Source organism: Narcine bancroftii, chromosome 1 (assembly GCF_036971445.1).
Source record: "Narcine bancroftii isolate sNarBan1 chromosome 1, sNarBan1.hap1, whole genome shotgun sequence".
NCBI classification, from domain to species: domain Eukaryota; kingdom Metazoa; phylum Chordata; class Chondrichthyes; order Torpediniformes; family Narcinidae; genus Narcine; species Narcine bancroftii.
This window is the reverse complement of record NC_091469.1, coordinates 288,199,234-288,221,917: the sequence shown is the minus strand read 5'-3', so window position 1 is coordinate 288,221,917 and position 22,684 is coordinate 288,199,234. Positions and strand designations below refer to the sequence as shown.

The following is a 22,684-nucleotide window of genomic DNA, read 5'->3' as shown; positions in this document are numbered from 1 at the left end:
CAAGAAACCTGCAGGTTGGTGGGGTAAATGGCCATAAATTGGGAATGAGTGGAGGAATTTCTAGGGGGGGGGAGGAGAATGGGTGGGAGTGCAGATGGAATAAAATGGGATTTGTACAGAGTGGGTTCTTATAGAATATTCCAGCATGGTAAAGGCCCTTCAGCCCAGGATGTCCTGCTGATCTATGCAAACCTATTCCACAACAATCTAATTTTCTCTATGTCAAACCCATAATACTCTACATCCATGTGCCTGTCTAATAGTATCTTAAATGCCCTTATTGTTTCAGCCTCCACCACTACCCTGGCATGGCATTCCAGGAACCCACAACTCTCTATAAAAAAAAAAAACACCCCTGACATCTCCCCTAAACTTTCCTCCCTTCACTTTGTACAGATGTCCTCTGATGTTTGCTACTCCCACACTGGGAAAAAAGATGTTGTTTGTCTCTCTTATTTTGCCTTCCATAACCTTGTAGAGCTCTATTAAGTCACCTTTCATCCTTTTTTGCTCCAAAGAGAAAAGCCCCAGCTCTGCTAATTTTGTCTCATAAGAGATGTTCTCCAATCCAAGCAACATCCTGGTAAATCTCAGCACTCTCTCCATGGCTTCCACATCCTTCCTGCAATGAGGTGACACAATATTCTAAGTGCAATCTCACTGGACCACTATGTAAACCTATTCCACAACCATTCATTTTTCCTTTCCTCACATCCTCAACCCTCTATTTTTCTTCCATCCATGTGCCTATCATAGAGTCTTTTAAATGTCCCTACTGTACCAGCCTCCACCACTAGCCCAGGCACCCACTGCCCTCTGTGCAAAAAAAGATTTACCCTCTCCTCTCACCTTAAACAGATGTCATCTGCTGTTTGTTACTGTCACCCCAGGATAAAGGAGCTGGCTGTCCACCCCATCTAAGCCCCACATAATCTTGTATATTTCTTGATTGCTGCCACAGACTTGGCGGGCTGTGACTCTCTGAGGGCTGACAGGTGATCAGGACATGCAGGGCATATAGTGTGCGGGCAGGGCAATTTCACCTCTGTGGACACGGGGGTGGGGGGGGGGGGCGCAGTGTTCACCAGGAGAGCAGGAGGGCTGTAGAACAGGGCAGTTCCAGTTTTGGGTAGGGGTGAGAGGGAGGGGGCTGGCGGGGGCTTGACAAACAGCTCAAGGTCCAACAGGACCCCTGTAAAATTAGCCTCAGACCCAGAATCAAAACTTACATTAAACCCTTCACCTTCCAATGCCTTCTCTGTTAGTTCACGCTCAGCAAAAACTTGTTGCTCAGCACTCCACGTCATCAATTAGATGAAAATAATGTGTGGTTCTTTCAGAGCTGCCAGTAGTTACACTTAATAACCTTTAAAATGTATGTTCTTTAAATAATAAGAATCAATCAGGTTGGCAAGTAACAGGTAGTTGACTCACTTCTGCTTACAATTATGGATCTGATCAAACCTTCAAGCACCTGCTCTCCGGTCTCTGTATCCAAGAGGGAGGTTGGAGACCCCAGGAGGTTAAGAGGGAGTTTCAAGACCTCAGGAAAGTTTGAGGGAGGTTGGAGTCCCCAGGATAGGTTGAGGGAGGGAGGCTGGAGATCTCAGGAGAGGTTGAGGGAGAGGGGGGTTGGAGATCCCAACAGAGGTTGAGGGAGGGAGGTTGGAGATCCCAGGATAGATTGAGGGAGGGAGGTTGGAGATCTCAGGAGAGGTTGAGGGAGAGGGGGGTTGGAGATCCCAACAGAGGTTGAGGGAGGGAGGTTGGAGAACCCAGGAGAGGTTGAGGGAGAGAGGTTGGAGATCCCAGGAGAGGTTGAGGGAGGGAGTTTGGAGATCCCAGCAGAGGTTAAAGGAGGGAGGGAGGTTTGCGATCTTATCTATCTTAGAATTGGCTGCCTCTGCTCCTGTAGGAAGGGCCTCATGCGAATATAGCAGACAGTTGTAGATCATAAAATATTGACCAGCGCAGAACAGGACAGGCCTTTCAGCCCACATCGTTGTGTCAACCAATACTTCACATTAACCTTGCCCTTCCTTCTTACACAACCCTCTATTTTTCTGACACCCATTTGCCCATCCAAGAATCTTTTGATGTCCTTATTGAACCATCACCACCTTCAGCAATGCATTCCAGGCACCCACCACTGTGTAAAAAAAACCTATGTCTGATGTCTCACCTAAGCAGTTCCTCCACTCACCTTAAACAGATGTCATCTGGTGTTTGCAATTGCCGCCCTGGTAAAAAGGTACCACCTGTCCACCCTATCTAAGCCCTTCATAGTCACCTCTCATCCTTTGTCACTCCAAAGAGAAAAGCCCCAGCTCACTCATACGTTCCTCTGAGGACATTTTCTCCAATGCAAACAACATCCTGGTAAATCTCCCTTTGCGCCCTCTCTCTAAAGCTTCCATGCAAGAAGTCTCGTGTGCCTATGCTCTCCTCTGCCATTTTAACATAGGTCAATGCTTGCATTAAAATGGCGGATTGAACAACTCCATGAGAGGACCTGTTAGTTTGTGAATATTGAGCCTGAAGAACCCTTTGGTAATTAAAATGACAACCAAAATATTGCTGGTTAATGTACAGATTTGCCCACGAGTCGGCAGCAAACACAATGTCCAATTCCAGCTAAAACTCTGTTGCTCTCATCTGATCTATATCTCTCCAGCTCCTTCATATTCACGAGCAGAGAATCCCCTTAAATGTTACCATCATATCTGATTCTACTAATACCACAGGCAGACCCGTTCCAGGGGCCCACTGCTCCCCCCCTTTACCTTAATCTCACCATAATGGAAGCAAAATGATTCATAAGTTTGATGCAAGCCCAGATAAGAGTGCGTGTTTGTGGAAGCTTACACTTCCCATTCATCTCCAGGCTGAAAATGTACTCTGGCAGAGGTTGCCCTATCCTCTGACCTCAATATGTCAAGTTCTGGTGTATTCAGTCAGACAGGCAATTACTATTTGGTTCAGTGAAGGTTGTCAGCCAGTGCAATTATGTAACCCAACACCCGTGTTGCATTAGACTGAGATCAACTCGGAAAGAATTGGAGCAAGGGCCAAAAGCAGTTTGGCTCAGATATGTTTATCATCATAACTTCGGAGGTCGCTTTTTGTTTGACTGATCCTGATTGAAAACCTTTTGGCTTCTGCTCAAGAACAATCCTTTTTTTCTTTTTGTTCCTTCAAGGTTGGTGGACGGCACCAACGTTCATTCCCTTCGTTCATGGCCACAGACTGGGAAGTCAGATTGGAGTCAACCTTGTTAGTGGGTGTGGAGACACAAGTAGACCAAGGCTCAGTGAGGACTTGAGCAATGGAAAAGGTTTTTAACAACAATCCAGTGGTTTCATGGTTACCATTACTGACACTGATAGTTTCTTGTTTTATGTTCCAAATTTATCCAATTACTTGAAGTTAAATCCTCCCCAATTGCCCTCATATGATTTAGAACAAGGAACATAGAACATTACAGCAGAGTACAGGTCATTTGGCCCCCAATGTTGTGTCAGATCAAATCAAATTTATTGTCATCTGATTGTACAAGTACAACTTGAAACGACATTCTCTGGTCCTCGGTGCAAAGCACGCAGACACACATTCAGACATAATACACATACAGACAAATAATACATATGCAGGACAAGTATTTCATCTGAACAAACAAATAAATAAAAAAATTTTGTTCATGAATATGAGTCTCGGATGGTTAGTGTGAATAGTTCCTTTGATCATTCAGCATTCTCACTCCCCGTGGGAAGAAGCTGCTCCTCAGCCAATCTTTCTAAACCTACTCAACAATCTAATCCTTCCTTACCTCACATCATTAACCTATTTTTTTTACATCCATGTGCCAGTCTAAGAGTCTTTTAAATGTCTATGGTACCAGCCTCCACCACCACCCCTGGTAATGTGTTCCAGGCACAGATGTCCTCTTGTATTTGCTAGTTTCACCCCAGGATAAAGATGCTGGCTATCTTGCATAATCTTGTAGACCTCTATTAAATCACCTCTCATCCTTCTTCGCTCCAAACCCATAGCTCTGTTAACCTTTCCTCATAAAACGTTCTTCAATTCAGGCAACATACTGGCAAATCTCCTGGTCACACTCTCCATAGTTTCCACATCCTCCCTGTAATGGTGACAAAAATGAACATGGTATTCCAATATTTCAACTCATGGATTAGTGGTGCAGAATTTTGAATGCTGGGAGAACAGGGCACAGAGAAAATTAGAAGGGAATAGGATTGCCTTGTCAGTTAGCACAGACTTGATCAATGCACAATTAAGTCATTTGGAACTTGAAGAAGGACTCAGGCCTGAAACCGGCAATATATTTTTACCTCCTCTGGACGATGCGAGACTGGCTGAGTTCCTCCAGCATTTCTGTGTTTTTACTGCAATTACAGCAACTACGGACTTTTGTGTTTCACTCAATTGGAACTTCATCCCTGATCATGATATTTATACTTCTTTACTGTTTTAAGATCCATAGAAGAAGAGATGTTACGGGGACAGGATACCTTGAATTATAAAGAGAGACTGTCTCAGCTGGGTCTGTTTCCCCTGCAGTGTAGGGGGCTGAGGGGAAACCGTACAGAGGTTGAACAAAATCATGAGGGGCATGTATGATCAGTCATTTTCCCAGGGTGGGCAATGTAATGGACAGGAAAATAGAGGGAGAGACTGGGCTCTCCCCAACCAGATGGTATTAACATCAACTTCTCCTGTTTCTGTTAAACTCTCCTCCATGTCTCTCTCAATCCCTCAGCCTCCTTTCCCCAGCTCCCCACCCCTTCCCTCTCCTATCAGAGAGCCATCCTCTCCCCATCTCTTCTCAGCTTTTTACTCTTCTATCCTACCTGTACCCACCTGTTAGCCTGTGCTCCTCCCCTTCCCCTCATCCTCTTCTCCTCCCACCTCCCCCCATCTTTTAAATTCAGCCGTCCACCTGTTTTTGCCAGTACCTGACGAAGGGTCCAGTCCCAAAATGTTGGTTACCCTTTACTTCCTGTGATGCTGAGTGACCTGCTGAGTTTCTCCAGTGCCTTTGTGTACAGCTGGGCTGCCGACATTGGTGAGATAAGGCAGGGACCTGAAACAGCTCTGAATTTGGTGAAGAGATTCCGCAGGAGATTGAGACAGGGATGGGCAGGACAGGGAGAGAAGGAAGGCAGAGAATTTTAAAACAGGACTGGAATCCGATGCATTTGGTGAATATTCAGGTGATTACAAACAGGACACAGTGAGAAGAAAGGACTACAGAGGTAGATGGCAGATCAACTACATGGAAATGGAAACATTTCTCCATCAGACTGGGGACCACAGTGCTGTTAAGCACTCCTTTGCTGACGCCAAGTTGTTTCCAGGTTAAGTCTCAACCATGGGACTCATTGGCCCCTTGTTTCTTCCCCCAAATGTGCAGAAAGCTGCTGGCAGTGACCGGCTTCCAGGCTTCACGGTCTCTCTGTGTCTCACCATTTTTGACTTCTACCTATGTTTAACACTATTGGCCTGAGGCACTGCAATCTGCTGCTTCCATTCATCCAGAAGCTCCCTCTCAACCAGAGCAGGGAACGGGGTGAGGGGAACTATCCAGCTGGGAAACTGCTGCCTCCACTCCAAAACCTTCCCTGCCATAAGCAACTTCTTTTGTCTGCTCACCCACTCTCCATGTCCAGACCCCCAGTGCAATTTGACCACCTCTTGACAAAGTTTACAACAGTGCAACAGAACCCTTTGATACATCCCTAGTAGACATAGTAACAGCAGGAGATCCGAGCACCATCCTGTATTCTTTTACAAGCTGGTGTTCCTGTCCAACTACATAACGTTGCTGTATCCTCCCCAATAAATTTAATAGTCTGCAATCCTGGTTTCTAAGGAACTTCATTTTCTTGATTATAAATTCTGTCTCCTTCTTCCACTCTGAGACAGTAATTAATTTGTTGCAAACAAACATTTATCTTTCAACCCCTCTCCTAGTTTAGCAAAGGTGACAAATTAAATGAGTTTAAAATGGGCAGTGAAGGAGTGGCATATGAATATATGTAAGCTCATATCACTTGAACTTTCAGCCTGCAAGCATTTGAAAAAGCTTCTCAGAAAGGTTAATTCACTTCACATTATTCATACCAGATCTTTGGCTCATGGGGAGACAATGATCGATTCCCAAACTCTCACTCCTTTTCAAAGTACAATCCTTCAGTAATATTCCCACACTGTACAGGGACAACACCCACCATTATTACCAGAACCTCTCCAACACACCCCAAATCAAGATCCAGCTCTGATCTTCCTTTTCACATTCGCTTGAAGAGCACGTCGCTGGCATGTTCAGTATTCATGCACCTCCATAAATAGGTACCTGGCCAGGTGATGATTAGCTGGCTTCTTGAACCACTGTGGACTGCTTAGTGAAGGTGCTCCCATGTTATCCCATATCCCACGGAATATAAGAGCAGGGATGTGATGTGATGTTGAGACTTTATAAAGCATTGGTGTTTCACAGTGTATGGGGTACAGTTCTGGGCTCATTATTTAAAAAAGGATGGGCTGGCATTTGAGAAGGTTCAGAGAAGATTCTGAGGAATGATTCCTGGAATGAAGTGATCAGCATATGAAGAAGATTTGACAGCTCCTATATTTTATAGTCTTATGTTGACTTGGAGTTCAGAAGAATGAGGGCAAACCTCATTGAAACATTTTGAATGTTGAAAAGCCTGAACAAAGTAGATGTGGCAAAGTTGTTTTCCATGGCTAGGGAGTCAAGGTGACAATTTCAGAATTGAAGAGCACCTGTTTAAAATAGATGCAGAGGAATTTCTTCAGCCAGAGGTTGGAGAATCTCTGGAATTTGCTACATGGTGGTTGTATTTAAGGCAGAGATTGGCAGGTATCTGAATATTCAGGGTATGAAAGGTTATGAGGAAAAGACAGGGGAATGGGGCTAAGTGGGAGAATGGATAAACTTAGGTTGGAATAGCAGAATTGATGGGTCAAATTTTTGTTCCAATACGGCATGGTTGGCGTAGCGTTTAGCACAACGCAGTTACAGCGTCAGCTATGGGGACCAGGGTTCGAATCCCGTGCTGTCTTTAAGGAGTTTGTACATTCTACCCATGTCTGCATGGGTTTTCCCTAGGATCCGGTTTCCTCCCACCATTCGAATCGTGCTGGGAGTGTAGGTTAATTGGGTGTAAATAGAGTGGCTGAACTCGTGGGCCAAATTGGTCTTTTACCGTGCTGTATGTCTAAATTTAAAAACAAAATTTTATGGTCTAATGTTGGCTTGGAATCCAAAGGAGCTGCACTGTGTTAAAATGTATAAGTTCTTGTGTTTGCAGTATTAACGTAATGCGACTGTTCTGCATTGGGTGAGCAGAGGTGCCTTCACAGTAAATACCAGGAAAGCCAAAGGCATTGAAACAGTTTCCCGAAACATGCTCAACAGATGCCAACTCCTCTCTGGTCACTGCAGATGTGGAACCAGATGATTTAAACCTTGGGTTACATTTGACCCTGAGTTGAGTTTCCTCTCATTTATTGCTGCCATCACCAGAACTATTTCTTTCCTTTTCAGTAGCAATAGAAACCTTTCTACTGATGAAAACCTTATTAATTAATGTTTTCAATTTAGACGTATAGTGCAGTAACAGGCCTTTGCAGTCCACGAGCCCATGCCACCCAATTACACCCAATTAACCTACAACCCTCAGTACGTTTTGAAGGGTGGGAGGAAACCAGAGCAGGCAGAGAAAGAACGTACAAACTCCTTATGAACAGCGCCGGATTCCTACCCAGGTAGCTGGCATTGTAACAGCTTTGTGCTAAATGTTACCGTGCTGCCAATGTTTTTGTCAACCTTGAATTTGACTATCCCAATAGTCTTCCATCTCTTTAGATATAAAGTAAATATCAAAATCAGTTACGATGCTGGAAATCAGAGTTTAATGTTTATGACAACACAAGAAACAGGAGCAGGAGTCGGCCGACTGGCCCGTCGAACCTTCTCCACCACCATTCATTAAGAACATGGCTCATCTGACAATGGACTCACCATCACGTACCCACCTCTTCCCCATAATCCTTCATTCCTTCCTATTCAAACTGTGACATAAATTCATTTCATAAGCCTGTCTCCACTGCTTCATTAGGCAGAGAATTCCACAGATTCACAACTCTCTGAGAGTAGCGGTTCCTCCTCATCTCTGTCTTACATCTACTCCCCCGAATCTTGAGGCTGTACCCCTTTGTCCCACCTGCCAGTAGAATCAACCTCTCTGCTTCTATCTTATCTATGCTTTTCATAATTTAAATATATTTCTGTAAGAACCACCCCTCCATTCTTCCAAACACTAATGAGTATGGGACCAGGCATCGCAATCATATGTTTCTGGACTTGATTTCATGAAGCCCTCTGCATCGCCTCCAAAGCCTTCCTTAAGTAAGGAGACCAGAACTGCACACAGTTCTCCAGATATGGCCTCACCAGTAACCTGTACAGTTAAAGCAGAACCTCCTGCTATTAAATTCAATCCCTCAATCATTAAAGGGCAACAATTTTCTTGATCACCTGCTGCACCTGCAAACCAACATTTTGCAATTCTTGCATAAGAATTGTCAGGGCTCCCTAGACAACAGCGCACTGTAATCTTCCACCATTTAAATCACAGTTTTTTCTTGAAACATTAACTCTGCCTCTTGTCCCACTCACTCAGCCTATAACCTGCTGAGTCTCTCCAGCATTTTCTGTTCATAGCGTACCTTGCTCGTCACTGACAAGTCCCAACAGAAAGAGCAGAGATTTGACACTTACCACGGTGTGCCATAGATCTGAAATCCTTTCACAGTCACTTCCGAGTCTTGCACGTAAATACAATTGGTCAGGAGCGACTGGACATTGTCAAAATCCTCAGGCTTCAACTTCGACACAGAGGGGAAGCGATAATAATCCTGCTTCACCAGTTCAGCAATGAAGTCCTTATCAAACGTCAGTTCATGGTTCCCAGCGATGACTATTTTATATTCATAAGGAAGAGTTCCTGTAATTGCAAATGAGACACTTAATTACAACCTTCTTCCTTCGTTCAATAAATTCAATGATTGCTTAAAGGGCGAGAGAAGGAATGTTTTAAAAATAAAGAAAGAGCTGGAAGAGAAATTGTCTCAATAACAACAAAAGTTACATCTGGCACATTAATCTTTCTAATTATTTCATAAACCCTCCTGCATTGCCTTTCTGCTGATTTTCATAGAACTGAGCAAACCTGCATGTGAAATAGACAGGTTCATTCGGCAAGATCTGCAGGTTTCAAGAAATTCTGATGAAACTATCGGGTTTCCAAAATTTTTACGTTATCTTGATTGAAGAGCAACAGCTGATGTTATTATTTCAAGTCACAGTTGTCTCAGAGTGCAGCGAAGATTTACTAGGATGTTGCTGAGACTTGAGGAACTGAGTTAGGCTTGATGAAGGGCTCAGACCCGAAACATTGGTTATGTGTCTTTAATTTTGCTATATAAAGTACACTATTTAATCTGCTGAGTTTCTCCAGCTTTGTGCTTTTACAGGGAAAGGCTAAACAGGTTAGGATTTTACTCCCTGAAGTGCAGGTGAATGAGGGGAGGTTTGAGAGAGGAACAATATACAAACTAATGATGGGTAGAGACAGATTAAGTACAAGCAGACTTTTTCCTCTGATGCTAAGAGATGAAACCAGAACAGGAAGGAAGATCGTCTGGAAGAACAAGGGAGGGGATCCAGTGAAGGTCTTCAAACATTACAAAGGGTTTGGGAAGGCAGAGATGGAGCTTACCCTCACAGAGAATCCAAATGCAGGTGATTGACACCAGATAAATGAGGAGCATAGAAAGGGGAGATGAAATCTTTTTTTCGGATGTGTATAGATATAGTAAATGAAGGCAGGCATTTTTCACCAAGGTTGGGTGAGATAAAAACTAGACAGGTACATGGATGAGAGGGGTATGGAAGGATATGGTCTGGGTGCAGGTTAATGGGACTAGGCAGAAAAATAGTTCAGCACAGGCTAGAAGGGCTGAAGGGCCTGTTTCTGTGATGTTGTGGCCATTAAAGAGACTTATCTGACAGGATTCACTAATGGGCTTAGCTAATGGAATTAGTGGTTTTCTAATTTCTAACCCCCCCCCCCCCCTCCAAACTCACATCCCACTTTAAGTAATGCCATCAGTGCTCTGTGATTAGTAAGGGATTGCTTGTGGTGGTATGTGGGTCGAAAGAAAAAGTTTGAAAACCTCTGTTTTAATCGTCCCTAATTGACTCGTTATATGCACGGTTTCATAACTCCAAAGGAAATGGGCCAATGACAACTTTTCTCAAGCAAAATATTTCAGTAACAATTGGGTCTAGAGCAGTGATTCTCAACCTTTCCTTCCCACCCACATACCCCCTTAGCAATCCCTTACTAATCACAGAGCACTTATGGCATAGGGACTACTTAAGGTTGAATGTGAGTTTAGGGGCAGTTTGATAACCACTGGTTTAGATGTTTCAAAAGGAATAGGGAGGGAGGTAAAATAGTGCAGGTGGGGAGAGTGGTATGCTAATCACGGTTAGTATCACACTTTCAAATGAGAGGTCGTTGTGAAGGGATCGTCTGCTAAGCTATTCTGTGGGTGGAAATGGGCAACAGGAAGGGACCAATCACTTCCAATGCGAGTATTCTATGGACCCTCAAATAGTCCTTGGGACACTAAGGAGGAGATCAGTAGGTAGATTTTGTAAAGGTGCTAAAATAACCAGGTGGTTGTTACGGGTGACTTCAACCTGCCAAATACTGACTGGCACTTCCTCAGTGCAAAAGGTTCAGATGTGTCTCAGAAGGATTCCTAACATGGTATGTGGACAAGCCAACCAGAGTAAAGGCCATATTGATCTACGACTGGGTAATGAACCTGGTCAGGTGACAGACCTCTCAGTGGGGGAGCATAACACAGTGACCGCAACTCTCAGACCTTTAGTATGATTATGGTCAAGGACAAAAGCAGGCAAAATGGAAAAGTGTTTAATTGGGGAAGTACTAATTACAATGGGATTAGGCAGGAACTTGGGAGAGTAAATTGGGAGCAGATGTTCTCAAGGAAATGCACAGCAGAAAGAAGGAGGTTGCTTTGGGACTGTTTGTGTGCGGTTCAGAAAAGGTTTGCCTCACTGAGACAAGAAAAGACAGTAGGATGAGATTGATAAGAGAAGTGGGTCAGAGAGTCAGGAGGAAGAAGGAAGCACAGAGAAGCAAAAGTCCTGATGACAATTATCTGGTAGTCAGGAATGAACTTAAGAAAGGACTTAGGAGTTGGAAGGGGGCTTGATAATGCCTTGGCAAGCAGGATTAAGGAAATGTACAATTAGGTGGCAATAAACTTGACTTAAACAGAAGGATGAGTGAGGTGTTGTGAGTGCGGGAAAAGGTTTGGTAGATCTCAAAGGCAAGGATTCTGAACATAGTTTTGATGGGGAAGGATTTTATTTACAGAAAGCAAGTGTGGGAAATGGTAACTGATGCAACACACACATGGACATTACAGCAGCCATGGGAAATAGCGGACAATTAATGATGAACGTGGGGAACACACACACAAAATGAATTGGTACATAAAATGATCAAGGAAAAATCACTATGATGTTCCACCACCCCTTGACTCAGTGCAGGCATGACTCTATGCTACAAGGGACACTAATTGAACACTCCCAACCCTTTTAAACAGTGCACATCTTATCAACAGTTTCTTCAGAACCCTCCCACATTTTTAGGCCTGGAGTAAAGCAGGGTGGTCCCAAGCTGGCCAAGAGAGAGAATAAGGAGCACATGGCACCTTTCTAGTGCTGGAGGATTCAGCCCAGCTTGTTAGCATGGCAAAAATGGATCAGTGCCAGGAGGGCTAATCCAATTACAACAGCCAATGGTCCAAGGCCAAGTACAGGCAGGATGGAGAGTCCAGTCCAAATAATTGACATGGATCCAACAGCAAGATGAGCACTAATGTGTGGGGCGGAACCAAACCTTGTTTAGCAGGAGTCACATGACAGCCACAACCCTTCCCAATACAATCTACCCCTCGGAGGTTACGCCACTCACCAATCATGAGATTCTGTGTATATGTTATAAATAAAAACAAAAAGACATAAACAAAACAATACTAATCAAGTGGGTCAAAATATACACTAGTGCCTTCTGAGTGCCGGTCAGGGCACATAGTCAAATTCAATGATGCCTCACCAGCAACCCCCCCCACCCCGCCCCGCCACCCCTAACCAAACAGGGTCATTGTGTTACCGATGGGGCAGGGTGCTGTGAAACCTGCCCCCATTGTCAGAGGGGAGGATAGAAAAAGGAATTTGCTTGGTCACTACTCATATGCCTGATTTCTCTGACCTAGTTAGCAAATATGAGCACCTTTACCACCAACATCTGGGAGCAAGGTCTCAGGGGTCTTGGTTTCCCAATACACGATGAGAGTGATTGGGAATAAAGGGGTGAACATGGCAGAGATCAACAGGTTCTTGATTAGTCAGGTTATGGGGAGAAGGCCAGGCAGTGGGGCTGAGTGGGGAAATGAATAAATGGTGGGGCAGACACGATCGGCTGAATAGCCTATTTCTGCTCGTATGTCTTATGTGCTAAGATCAGTGGAAGTTGGGGATGACCTAAATTAATATTTGGCTTCAGTTCTCACGAGGTAGAGGGTTATGGGGGTGTGTGATGGGGAAGGATTAAATTGTCGAGGAGTAAGTTTACATAGGTCAGTACAACATGGTGTACTGAAGGGCCTGCAATGTTCTATGTTCTATGTCCTGATGATGTCATTGCAAGTTCCCATTGAGCCATCACCGTTTTCAATGACATCACCACAGGTCCTAATGATGTCATTGCACCTCCCCATTGAGTCATCTCTGGTCCCGTGACATCGCCACAGATTGGTTGAGTTCTTCCAGCTTCTCTTGGTTCAATACACCGGCTCAAAAGAGCAGCATCAAGCCAATGATTCCACCCGGTCTCCCAGCCATGCCTCAGGAGGTAGATCTTCCCTGTCTGAGCTGGTGCCAGCCCATCCTTCCGCTGCAAAGGCCTGAGCACAAGACGGCTGAGAGCTCCTTTGTAGTTCTGAGAGAGGATCAACTGGCCGGGGGTTACAGCCTGAGGCTGCATAACCATCGCTGCTTCCACCGCTCATTCCCAGAACAGGCCCATGTTTCTTCCAAGGACATCATCAAATCATTTGGAGGGAGCTGGCCATTATGACAGAAGATATACACAAAATTCTGTTCATCCAATGCACATCGAATCAAGGGAAAACAGCCCTCGGAAAGATTTCTCTGAAACAGGAGCACAGTTCCTCTACCTCGGAGTCCCACAGCACAAGCACAGTTATGCTGAGGTTGCAATTTCTGCCTCATAATTCTTTGAAGGAGGAACATTATGAAGAAAAATTACTCTTTCAAAATAACCGGAGCCCTGAGCTTAAAGGATATTCTGCATTTTCTTGGCTAGAAATTCAGCACAAGGCTGTTTTATCAGTATTATGAGGTAGAAACTCTCACTACCCTCCCCTCTGCTGTGAAAGTCAGAAATAGGTATAGTCAGGTCACTCTGATTCACTCTGGAAAATCGGACAGTATTCCAGGTAGGACGATTCTTGCATTATTCGGGGTTCCATGGGAATGACACTGTTCCCTGTGTGACGAGTGTCCTGGGGGACAGCAGAAGAATTACATTTAATTTTAAATTTTTTAATATTAAATTTATATTTAGACATACAGCACAGTAACAGGCCCTTCCGGCCCTTGAGCCTGTGCCACCCAAATACCACAATTAACCTACAACCCCCTGTACATTTTGAATGATAGGAGGAAACCGGAGCCCCCAGATAAAACCCATGCAGATTACAGACAGCACTGGATTTGAACCTGGTTTGCTGGCACTGTAATAGCATTGCATTAACCGTGCCCTGGATGGTTAGCGCAATGCCCATGACAGGTCCCAACGCATCGTTGGACTGAAGTCTTTGCAAGACCTTATTTTTCCTCGTCTCCTCTGCAATGGAGGGAAACCCAAAAGTCTGCAGATGCTGTGATTGTCATAAAAACGCACAGAAATACTGGAGGAAGTCAGCTGGTGTCACAGCATCCATTGGAGGAAAGGTGAGAATTGATTTTGGCTTGGTGATATGAGACAGGGGAGGGAGGGAGGGAAAGAGAGAGATATCGGGGCAGCCATCCAAGACCCAACGACATCCCCAAATCTCTCATCCCGCCAAACTTCTCGGCTCACTGATTGAGGGTTCAATCTCCGATTGTAACACCATCAACTCTCCGACCGACTAAGTTCCTCCAGCACTCAGGCATTGCCTCAGTTTTCCAGAGATTTTGTTAATCAGTCCCAATCTTATTGAGTGTAGACTTAATGGGCTGGGTGACCCCCTCCTGCTCCTATTTCGCATGTATTAGCTTACAAAAAATTTGCTTAACTCAAAGGGCAAATTAAATCTGGAGATGGCCATAGGAATTATCCCACCTTCACAAGAGAGCTTTGCACAAGACACAAATCCATTTTGAACTCCCACGTAATCATTGCAATGAAACTAGTGACCCTACATTAATCTTGGTTTCTAGGAGACCAACAGCCATGTGGCAGCTCCTGTAATAAACGTAACAGAATTTATTTCCCATAAATTATACCGGCGATTAGATTAACTCAAAAAAATGCAAACTAAGATAAAAATTGGAATGCTGGGATAGTGAGCAGACATTCCCCAGGTTATTGGCCATGCCTCTGAGTTACTGGCTGGTAACACAATCGCAAACCTGCCGCAGTCATGAAAATTAATCTCCTACATAGTAATCGGAACGGAAGAAATTGGAGAAAGTTGAAGTCCCTTTTGTGCAGATCATCATGAGTCTAATTCACAGTTGATCGCCTGCATTAGTTTCACACTCCTGATATATTCCATTTCTCTTCAATCATTTTGCATACACAGACCATTTGTAGAGGCACAGACACCACCAAAACAGAAGCCCCATCTAGTCACCACTCACCATCAATCACCTTATTCTACATTAATATAATTTTTTTAAAAATTCACCCCTTCTCATCCACTTTCCCCCAGATTCTACTCAGTCACACTGTGGGGGTGGGGGAGGAGGAATTTACAGCGGCCAATTCACCGACCAAACTGTACGTCTTTGGGCTGTGGGAGGAAACTGGAGGAACAACAAAAGAGTCACATGGAGAACATGCAAACCCCACACAGACAGTGCTGGTGCTCTGGTGCGATTCTGTGCCATGTAAACTCAATGTTATTTCCTTCCTTACATTCAGTAAAGGAGAGTCCATGTAACTGTCCCAACTGAAGAGACGTCTCCGCACCTCAGTCTAAATTGGAAAATAAAATGGCGGTGTTTCTGGAGCTGCGGTATGGGCAGCATTGCCACTGGAGTGGACCCAGGAGAGCGGAGAGCACATATACACCGCTGTTCCGAAGGGTTCAGTCACCCGGTCCTAATGTCGGCAACTGCACTGCACAGGCATTAAATGGCCTGTTAAAGGAGCCAGTGTTTTTAACCCAAAATGCTGCAACTGGTGGGGGGTGGGGCCTGTGCCCAAGATGGCCTGTGTTCGGCATCAGTCATGAGGGGTTGCAGACTCTGGGGACCAGCTGACTGGCACAGTGAACCAGAAATGGGGGAATACACCCCTATTGAGAAGGAAAAACAGAGGAGAGCTGTGGAGGTTGCGGGAGAGCTGGAGGCAAATCCACAGACCCTCAGTGACTCTGAAGGGACTCTTGTGCTTCTTTATCTCGAACTATAAGGGGTATCGAGTGACGCTAATACCGACTCTTAGTCTACCTTACAGCAGGCAGAAGGCAATTTTGTATAATATTACATGTTCTGACTATAGCAATACAAAAAGGTATCTTGAAACAGTCAGAGAAAAGGCATTCCAGCCACAGCATTAGACATGCATTCTCCATGAAGTAAAGAAAGAGAGGAGGAGTTTTGAAGGAGGTGTACAACATCAAGAACAGTTTAGATTCAAGATTCATGATCAACATTCAATTTATTGTCATTGTAATAAAACAGGGTCATATCAGATGAAAATGCTTTTGTCTGCTGTAAGGCAGACAGATTTGCCATCAGTAGAAATTGCCTGAAGCGTCTCTTACAGTCAGAGAAAGAAAAGCAAAAGAGAGTCCCCCTCAGAGTCACTGAGTCCCTGTAGATTCACCTCCAGCGCTTCTGCAGCCACACAGAGTCCAGCCCAAACCATTGGCAGCCCGAGCTCCAGATCGGAACCTCCAACACAATCAGGAACCCTCCAGTGCCCTCGCCACCTCCTCGTATCCTGGTTCCAATACCTGGTACCCCTTCAGGCAGTTTCAAGCCGGTCTCCAACAGTCTGCAGCCTGGCATGAGTCTCTTGTCAGCAGCCCACAGCCTCCGTGGGTTCCTTGCCTCGAGTCTCCAGCGGCCCATCGCGGGATATTAAATAAAACTACCGTCGGCCGTTCAAAGTCTATGCTGATGGTAGTTCACTTGGTGGCTGGACCCTGCGGGGGCGCTGTATCTCAGCTCCTCGCTCCCCATAGATCTGCACCAGTAGCAGTCCTCCCTTAACAGTGGGTCCAGCAGAGATGGATTAAGATCCTAAAGGATTTAAAGTAATGGGCAGAAAGTGCAAATGATCCACAAGTTAAGAAGCTGTTTTTGTGCCGCTGGGTGTTTATCCCCCTTCCCGATGGTAGCAGTGAGAAGAGGGCATGGCCTGGCTGGTGGGGGTCCTTGATGGTATAGGCTGTTTTCTTGAGACACCTCTTGGAGATGTCCTTAATGGAGTGGAGACTGGTACCCATGATAACGCTGGGCCGAGTTCACAACTCTCTGTAGCCTTTTCCTGTCCTGTGCATTGTACCAGACAGAGAAGCCACCAGTCAGAATGAGTTGTGGTGGGGGAGGAGGTATCAAGGGATATAGGTCACAATTGGAAAGATGGGCAGAGAGATGGCATTTGACATTGCCAAATGTGAGGAGATGCCAAAATGCAAGAGGAAAGTTAATGGCAGGACCCTTGGGAGTACTGATGGATGTTGGGGTGCAAGTTCAGAACTCTCTGAAAGTGGCAGTCCACACTTGCCTCCATCCTGTGGCATGGATGAAGCTTACTGCAGCTGTATAGAACTTTGGTTAAACCACATTTGGAAAATACCTGCCTTTTCCCCATATCCCTTAATCCCCCTACTATGTAAAAATATATCTAGCCTTGACTTAGATATATTTACGGAGGTCACCTCCACTGCTTCCATGGGCAGCCAACTCCACAGATTCACCACCCTCTAGGAAAAGCAGTTCCTCCTGATCTCCGTCCTAAATCTACTCCCCTGAATTTTGAAGCTATATCCCCTAGTTCTAGACTCCCCCACCAATGGGAACAACTTACCTACCTCTATCTTATCTATGCCTTTCATATTTTGATACGTTGCTATAAGATCTCCTCTCATCCAGTGAGTACAGTCTGAGATGACTCCATCTCTTCTCGTGGACTAAGTGTGAGCTTTGGTCCCTCAAAAGTAGCAGCCATGTAATAGTAGACCTCATAAACGTGACAGTAAAAAATGGTTGACTGAATTCGACTTTGACATGAGTATATACAGTAGTTTAGGTTGGCATCACGGTCAGGCCAGACAGGTTGCGCTAATGTCCATTGTGAGTTTATTGTCATATACACAAGTACAAGTACATATGCACACCAAAAGTCTTGCTTGCTGCAGCCACGCAGGTGGGTAAGGTACACCAACATCATTTGTAAAAACTCAAATACCAAGACAGAAAAAGAGATCATTACTGTAATATCAAAGGAAAGATAAATGTTCACAGTTGCATTTAATGTAAGAAAAAAGAGGTGATGTTTCAGTTGTGCAGACTGTTGGACGTTTTTGATTAAATTTTAATTTTAAAAAAAATTTAGACTCACAGCAGAGTGACAGGTCCCTCTCAGAGCAATGAATTCTGATCCTGCATTACTCCTTCTATCACTAAGGCCAATAAAGGTTTAAGTTTATTTGTCGCAAAATAAAGCAGGAAGAATTCTTCTGTGAGCAGTCTAACAGGTTGGCCCTAACAGTGCCATAAAGACCACAATTTACAAAGAATTAGATTGAAAAGGAATGAGCGCCAAGCAAGGGCAGCATGAGTTATGGGGTTCATTCAAGAGTATGATGGCTGCGGGAAAAAAATTGTCTTTTAAGGTTGCAGATGGAACTGTGCTGTGCTGTGCTTCCTTGGATTTGAAATTTACCCCCAGCAGGGAAAATCCAATCACCATCCTACAAGTGGCACAGTTACAGAACTGACTGCCTGACCTTGTTCACTATCAGGGAACATGCAGTAGCAGGTTCTTTTGGCCCACTAGCCTGTGCCGTCCAATTACACCTACAACCCCAGTACGATTTTTGAATGGTGGGAGGAAACTGGAGCTCTTGGGGAGGACGTACAAACTCCTTATACAGACTTGTAACTTATAACTCCTTATAGTATGAAGAATGGCACTGGTTAAAAAAAATGAACCCTTTAGACTTGAAAAGCAGACTACTGGAGGAACCAGAGCTCTTCTCTTCAAGGGTGCAGAAGACTGACTGTAGCCATTAAAACCTTTTTTGTAAAATGGAAATCCTAAGTCGTGGAAAATTTAGTCCGACTTTCCCTGATTCAGTCTTCCAAATACAGCTCAAGCCAAGACAAGCCAAGTCACCAAGAAATGGTTTAATTACTTCCAAGGTTGCAGAGGGCAACACTTCTACCGAAACAGCACAAGCCTCAGACTGAAACAATATTAAGTTTGAAACCCTGCCAATAATAACATTTCCATTGATACCATACCAAGAGCACTCAGACTTCAGAGGGGAACTGACACGAGTAGGCTTCAATCAGGACCAGCCTCTAACAGCGGGCACCAGTACGACAGTAATGATCTGCTTTGTGCTCAGTGTTTGGGACAGAGAGAGAGAGGAAGAGCTCCTCCTTGTCTCTCTTCATCCCAGGTGTAGTGATCATCAGCCTCCTAAAGATAAACCCCACAAAAAGCACTGGAATTTGGAAAACTGGAAATGCTCTACGAGTCCATGGAGGGAGTTAATACATTAAAACCCCTGTTATTCAGATTTCACCACATCACACACACACACACACACACACACACACACACACACACACACACACACACACACACACACACACACACACACACACACACACACACACACACACACACATCACTCTCAATGGTTCTCAACCTTTTTCTTTCCACTCACATACCATTTTAAGTATTCCCTATGCCATAAGTGCTCTGTGATTTGTAAGGGATTGCTTAAAGTGAGTGGGAAGAAAAAGTTTGAAAACCACTGTTTTAATCGTACCTAATTAACTCGTTATGTGCATGGTTTCAGAACTCTAAAGGAAATAGGCCAATGACAATTTTTCTCAGGCAAAATATTTCAGTAACAATTGGGTCTAGGGCAGTGATTCTCAACCTTCCCTTCCCACTCACATTCCACCTTAAGTAATTACAGAGCACCGATGGCACAGGTGGCACATATACTGTAATATGTGAGTGGAAAGAACCACTAATTTATACTATTGTAGTTTTTATGAAGTACTTGCTTGGCTGCAGCAAGTAAGAATTTTGATCATGTATATTCTACAGGAGCACTATTGTAGTGTGGACCATCGTGCCTCATCGCCCTATCTATTTCTCAATCGGTGGGGGAGGGTCCATCCCATCCCAACCGAAAAGGTCAAGAGAAGAAAACAACCTGAGCACTGGCCACCATGTCATGACAAACCCATAAAACCCTGATCTATGTCTTATACCTTTGTTGTGTCTTGAATGTTGTGTGTAACTATGGCTAGTTAAGGGTTAAAAGTGGGGGGTGGAGAGGGAGGGGGATGAAAGGAGCTTGAACACTGCAGAAAACTATCAATTGGATAAATGTAAACTGTAGTCAATGCTGATACCGTTAACGTTGACACTGATAATGTTGATAATTGAGTTTAAGTTTGGAAAATCATAAATAAAATATTTTTAAAAAGAATTTCGATTCATATGCCAATTGTATAATGTGTATGACAATAAATATTCTCATCATTATTCAAGTCAAGCCACCTTTATTTGTCATTCATACCATTACAGCTAACACAATATACCGTAAGAACAAGATAGTTTCTCCAGGACCATGTAATAATGTCATGTAATAGTACAGAACATGTAACATTACATGAAATTACCTTCTACCTGCCGTAAATCACCATTAGCGTTGCCCAGTGTCCCTCACAGTAAGAGGGAAAGTAAAGCAAAAGAGAAGCCTTTCAGAGACTCTTGGTGTCTGTGGATTCACCTCCAGCACCTTAAAGCAATTCAGAACTTTGGTTAAAAATAAATCCAGGCTGAAACAAATACTCAGCCTGTCAGGCAGCATCCGTGAAGATGGAAAGCTAGTTATAGCGCCGTGGTAATGAGTTTTCATCAGAATGATCTGCAGCAAATTGCAGCACAGCCAGAGTCAGAGCTGGGAGCTTTGCCTGAGACTCTTCCCCGGCAGCCAAAGTCCTGCATCCATCACTCTTGGTGTTCACTGTCTGCCCTCCACCAGCTCCACTCCTCTCAGTGCCTTGCACTGAATTATTTAAACACCCAGATAAATGAATCACTAGCTGGAACTGAGATACTTTCTGAATTATTGGCCAGGGGAATTCTAAAGTATATTGGCCAGCACACTAATGCAATATAAAGGAAGGTGGAATTGTATTGCTACACAGGTATTTCACATTAACTTGGTGCACTTTGCTGCAATCCCACTGTTGTTCAGTGAGTGACACAACATAGAATTATTTATAACCCTTATCAATTTTTTAATACTTTCTCTGGGATGACAATGAACAGCTGAAACTGCAGAAGAGAAAAAGCACATGGAACGCTGTCAGGATTGCACATCAGCATCGCACCTTCGGGCTAAATCCGTTCAGGCACTTCACCCAGGTGTTGTCACATAGGCCAAACCTCATGCCCCAGCATTCGAGGAAGGATGAGATTGCATTTACATAGCGCCTTTGATGCCTGCGGGACATCCCCAGATTTCCCCACTGCTGACAAAAGTGGCGCCTTTCACTGTGGCCCGGGAAATGTGGCAAGCAACTGATGCAGAGAAAGACCCCAGAAACAGGAGCGAAAAAATAAATTCAACATTCAACTTATTGTCATGTACTAAAATGTGTCATATTACATGATGGCCTTTTCGCCATTGGCAGAAGTTGTCTGAAGCGCCTCTTCTTGTCAGAGAAAGAGAAGCAAAAGAGAGTCCCCCCAGAGTCACCGAGTGTCAGTGAATTCTCCTCCAGCAGTCCCACAGCCTCCACAGCCACACAGAGTCTAGTCCAAACCATCAGCCACCCAAGCTCCAGATCCCACCCTCCGATATGATTAGGAAGCCTTCAGCGCCTTCAGCCCCCTCTCACATTCAGTTCCAATACCTGGTACCCCTTCAGCCAGCTTCCAGCAGTCTGCCGTCTGGCATGAGTCCCTTGACAGCAGTCTCCAGCACCCACTGCCTGCGTGGGTTCCTTGCTTCGAGTCACCAATAGCCCACTGCCTGTGAGTCCTTCAGCCATAAAGCCCCTCACTAGAGAACCCACAATAGAGGCTTGCACTGGCTACGGATACTGTGAGTAGCTCTCCTGTTCATCAAGGTATCGGAGACGTATCCCCATCCTCCCTGCTCAAAAGCTTCTTTTGTCTCCTTCCCAACTCTGACAAGAATCCCCCAAATTGAAATATTGACTCCATTCCTTTTCCTGTGATGTGACCTGACCTGCTGAGAATTTCCAGCATTTTCTCTTTATATTTAAATTTTTAGACATAGAGCATGGTAACAGGTCCTTCCAAACCATGAGCCCATGAAGCCCCAAATTCACCAGTGAACCTACAACCCCCATGTGTTTTTGGAGGGTGGGTGCACCCAGAGGAAACCCACAGATAAAACAAACAAACTCCTTACAGACAGTGCTGGATTCGGACCCGGCTTGAGGGTACTGTAATAGTGTTGAGCAAACTCTGCCATCCATTAATTGGTTTTAAATTTAATATAAGCTTATTTACACAAAACACCTAGTATAGTGAGAAGGGTTTTTTTTGCCATGCCAAAATGAGTTTGTAAATCATTAAAGTATTTTAAAAGATGTAATAAATTGTAAAAAGCTCATTGAATTTGGCCTTTATCTCAAGGGCTGTCACATCAAAAGGTTGAAAGTTATTTTCTGGTCAGGTAAGTTACTAGTTAGATGGCAGTTCAGGGCACCACATTGCCTATCAACTTTAGAAGTGACACAATGAAGATTCGCAAAATGATATTGTGGCTGAAGCAGTTAAATTATAAGGCTAAAGGTAAAACATGAAAGTCTGCAGACACTGAGATTGAAGTAAAAGCACAAAGCTGGAGAAACTCTGCAGGTCAAACAATGTCATTTATATCGCAAAGATAAAGGTGCAGAACCAATGTTTTGGGATTGATATTTTGAAGAAGAATGGAACCAAAACAAACTCATGATAACCCCTCTGGAAGGCAGAGCAGCTCAGAATGACCTCCCTGA

General features: G+C 44.3%; 1 protein-coding gene across 3 annotated transcripts in view; it reads right to left on the bottom strand.

Moving 5' to 3' along the window:
- mpped2a (metallophosphoesterase domain containing 2a) overlaps window positions 1-22,684 on the bottom strand; it is a 145,600-nt gene that overhangs the window by 63,938 nt on the left and 58,978 nt on the right. For all 3 annotated transcript variants that reach the window (XR_011346397.1, XR_011346399.1, XM_069902910.1), the window contains exon 4: window positions 8,828-9,053. Coding sequence is in view for 1 of the 3 variants with exons in the window: in XM_069902910.1 (XP_069759011.1) it covers window positions 8,828-9,053 (226 nt within the window). In the remaining 2 variants the exon portion in view is untranslated. The remainder of the gene's footprint in view (window positions 1-8,827; window positions 9,054-22,684) is intronic.